The sequence below is a fragment of the Vanellus vanellus genome, assembly GCF_965231255.1.
Source record: "Vanellus vanellus genome assembly, chromosome: 17".
NCBI classification, from domain to species: domain Eukaryota; kingdom Metazoa; phylum Chordata; class Aves; order Charadriiformes; family Charadriidae; genus Vanellus; species Vanellus vanellus.
In genome coordinates, this window is record NC_138922.1 from 3,174,000 (window position 1) to 3,178,056 (window position 4,057).

Genomic DNA, 4,057 nt, shown 5'->3' on the forward strand with positions numbered 1-4,057 from the left:
CTTTTAATGAGATCAGACCACCTATTTTTCGTTTGTAAGCAATCTTACCCATTGAAGAGGTGTTGAAATCTGTGTGCTTTGAAGGTTAAGGCAAGGCAGATAAAGCAGCTTGAGGATCCTTCTGGACTCAGCAGGCCCTGTTCAGGACAGAGATTTAGTTCTAAACAGGAAACGTGAGAAGAGGGCTGCCCTCAAGCCAAACTCACCAGGGGAGGATCACCAGCTTAAACCAGATCACCTCAGCTAGTGCCAGGTTCCTTCTGAAATCGTATCCCACGAATATACCCCCACGGTAATTCCCAGCTCACAGAAGTTACTCAAACCAGGAGGGCAGAGTGCTTCCTGGTCACCCTGAAAGCTGGGTGCCACCTTAGGTAAATAAACACAAGGAAGTCCACAGGCTGCTCTGCTCGATTTGGACAGCCAGCAGGCACTGACTGGAAGCGGACATGGTGGGTTCTTTCTAATAGACGCCGATGCAGAAGCACGCTTAAAGCCCAAAACATGGGAAGACAGACGGTCTGCAGCAAAACCTGATTTTACAAATGACAGCAGAGCAAATGAATCATTTTTTTTATTCACATCCCTTATTCAGCGAAAAGAGTTCACAGACATAGCACCTTGAAAAAGTTTAGTGTGTCATTAGCATTACAATATTTTTCATTCAATTGAGTCAAAGTACAGGTCACAGTTTCACAGTTTCCACAGCATCAGCTCTGGGGAGCAAGAATTCAAGTTTGCTTTTTGACTAAAAACTTAGCTACATTCATTTCAGTGAAGGTATACCTGAAATAGCTTGTTATAATTTTGGAAGCAAAATCATTAAGTTAAAAAGGAAAAATTACTAAAAGAACACTATAAATTAAGAAAATAAAAACTTTTATAATTTTTTTTTAATAAAAATCTGTCTTGTCAGATATATAGTGTATATATTTAGCACTTTAGGATTAACGGTCATTTCTGGGCATCATCACCACCATACCAGGTTACCACTCCACCCCCTACATTCAAGTACAGATTAATTGATCCCATGCTGTTGTGACCAACTCCTAATAAAGCTTTCATCCTTCATAGCTTTTACCAGCCAGTCCCTCTCGTTCTCCTCATCAGAGTCACTCATATCGCTGGAATCGGCAGCCAGGAGACGAGAATAATTAATTTTTTTTTGCCGCGGCAATTTAGACTGGACAATTAAGAACAAGAACAGCCACAGCATCAGGCACACGCAGCACGCCCTGTACAGAACTGCCAGGCCAAAGTGCTTCATGACAAATCCCCCTGCAAAACTGCCCAAGCTTGCACCTCCACCATAGCAGAGACCCTGAAGAACAGCATGCAGGGACCTGTCCATGCCTGGAGTGGCTATGTCATCCACTGTCATGTTAACCACCCACCACAAAGCACCGCTACTAAAGGCGGATAAAATCTGGGTAAGGAGAACTGACCATGCTGTCCATAAGAAGGAGTAGCTTAGAAGCTGTACTGCCAGGAGGCTTAGACTGACTGCAACAATTTTGCTGCTCGAGAAAGTCCTCAGCAACTTCCCTTTGAAGAAATAAAGCAAAATTTCAGCAACTAGCCCGACAGCCACAGAGAGCCCCATGTACAGCTCACTGCTGCCTTGGTCCTGCATCTGCCAGAAGAGAAAGTTGTGCACCACAGACCCAGCAGCGCCAGTGAGGAAGACGGTGATGGCGTACAGGATCGCTCGGCCGTCACTCCACAGGAGAGCCAGGGCTTTGGCGGTTTTGTTAACACGGTCGGTTCTCTTGGGAACATGGACAGGAAAAAAGACACTGACAACCAACGAGAGCATTATAAGGAGAGCATAGCCATAGAAATGGACGGCGAGGCGGGTGATTGTACTGCTGAGGAAGCAGTTGAGTTGATCCACAAATACGGCAATGCTGCAGGCGCCTACAGATGCACCCACGTAACTCCAAATCCACAGCTTGCCATACCTGTCAGTTGCATCAACAAAGTCGAGATATTCATAGAGACTCTCATCCACTGTCCATTCGAGAGAAGTAGCCAACAGCTCCCAAAGCACAACAGCACCCAGTACCATAAGAAAAATCTGATGTTCTCTGTCCTGAAAGATGTTTTGCACTGCCTGGAGGCTAACATCTCGAGCGTCTTTCTGGTGGTCTGCAAGGTTTCCAGACACGTAAGCATCTCTAAAAGTCGGAAGAGTTGTTTTAAACAAAGAGAGCTCATTACTTTCAGTAGCATTAAGGCTTTCTTCAGCATTACCAGCAAGATCTTTTGCTGTAGAACCTGGACTGCTCGTTTCCTTCTCGAGTCCATGTAAGGGAGGTCTGTAGGAAGCTGGCATTTCTGGCTCTCGTGTCTCCCAGTTAACTGCTTCCACAGACATTGTCCAGCCAGAGGGACCATCCAAGTAGCCATTTGTCTTTTTATCACCTTCACCAATCCCTCTGCCTTTTTTCTCTAGCGTATCTGTCAGGCCAAATAATCCCTGGAAGGCTGCACTGGTTAGTGTTGGCTTTCTGCTCGCCATTAAAACATCAATAGTCACTTCCACTGTTTCTTTTGACACAGCTTTTGCGTTGGTAATAGCACTCGTGCTTAAAACACTCTGGCTGCTCGTGCCCAGGCTGGGCACCGTGGCGGCGGCCCCTCGGTCACCCGGCTGCTGGCTGACGTTACAGTACTTGTACCCCGCGTCCCCGTCGGCGGGCGGGATGAGGGTGAGCAGCAGGCTGGCCCCCGCCGAGCCCAGCAAGTAGCTGGCGACCAGAAGGCGCCGCTTCCCGCGGCCCCTGGGGCAGCGGGAGCAGAGGGGAGCCCAGAGAGCTGCCGCCAGGTGCTTGGCTCCGGCCACGACGCCCACCAGCGGGGCCGGCAGCCCCAGGTGCCGGAGGTACAGCGTTAGGAAAGGGGCCGCGCAGGCCCTGCCCGCGCCCTGCAGGAGACGGAACAGGCCGGAGAGGGCCAAGGCCCGGCCGACGTCCCACTGCTGGCTCATGGCGCCGCCGCATGCTCCTCCCGCGGGCACCGGCGGGGCGACCACTCACCTCCGGCTCCCCGCCACCCCTCCGGCCCGCGGTCACCGTACCTGCACGGCGCGGACCTCCGCCGCTGCCCGCCCGCCCCGGCCCGCACCTGCCGCCGCCCGCGGGGCCGCGCCCCGGGCCCGCCCCGTTGCCAGGAGACGGCGGGCGGTGGGGAGAACAGCGCCGCCCGCCGGACGGGAGGAGCGCGGCCGCTGCCCGCCACGTTCCCGCCGCGCCGTCTCCTCAGCGCCGACACCTCAGGGCCGCACCCCCCCCCGGCCCCGGTCTCCACAGCCCCGGCCATTCCCCGGGGGAGAAGGGGTGTCCTGCGGGTCGTGGCGGGGCCGAGGAGCCCCAGCTGGTGCACGACGCCGGGAGGGTGTTGGGGGGAGGCGGGCAACCAGGCCTGCAAAACCTGACTGCGAGCCCCAGGCTGAATATTGAGCTCAGATTTAATGCTTTGTGTCCAGATTCCCATTTGTTTTCGATCCTTACAGCTATTTATTTTTATCCTTACCCTGGAGGGAGTGAGTTTTGCAGACCGTGGGTAAGATCAAGGCCCAGGCAGCGGTGGGACAGGCCGCCGATCCCATGGGATGTCTGTGGTCCGTCGGCTGCTCCGAGAGGTCTTTCCCCTCATGCCGGAGCGTCCCAGCCGCTGCGAGACGGAGCAGGGCGGCCCGGCTGCCTCTCTCACACAAAATAAGGGACATGGGGTATTTTTTTTTCCCTGAAGTGATTGCAGGAATGTTCAAACTTGGTTCAGGTCCAAAAAGGAGACATTATTTGCTGCAGTGTTTCCCCATATGTGGAAAAAAGAAAAGCTAAACTCTTCCATTCAGAGTCAGGATGGATTTTGAGGACCAAAACCTTTCATTCTGGTCACAGAGAGGAAACTTCCTTTTGCATATAAAATCTCACCAGCTCCAGGCAACAAGTTCTCACCCAAGGCATAGGGTGCTCCCCAGCACACACCCTGCGAAATAACCCTCGGCAGGGACACGCTGACCCAGCCTGGGCAGCAGAGCGGTCCGGCACTG

At 53.0% G+C, this 4,057-nt stretch overlaps 1 protein-coding gene across 1 annotated transcript; it reads right to left on the reverse strand.

The window, feature by feature from the left end:
• Window positions 1-620: 620 nt before the first annotated feature.
• MFSD6L (major facilitator superfamily domain containing 6 like) lies at window positions 621-2,989 on the reverse strand (the record flags this gene model as incomplete). The annotated part of the gene is made up of 1 exon (XM_082492015.1): window positions 621-2,989. The coding sequence occupies one exon, from the start codon at window positions 2,987-2,989 to the stop codon at window positions 1,019-1,021; it is 1,971 nt and encodes a 656-aa protein (XP_082348141.1). The 3' UTR covers window positions 621-1,018.
• Window positions 2,990-4,057: the final 1,068 nt, after the last annotated feature.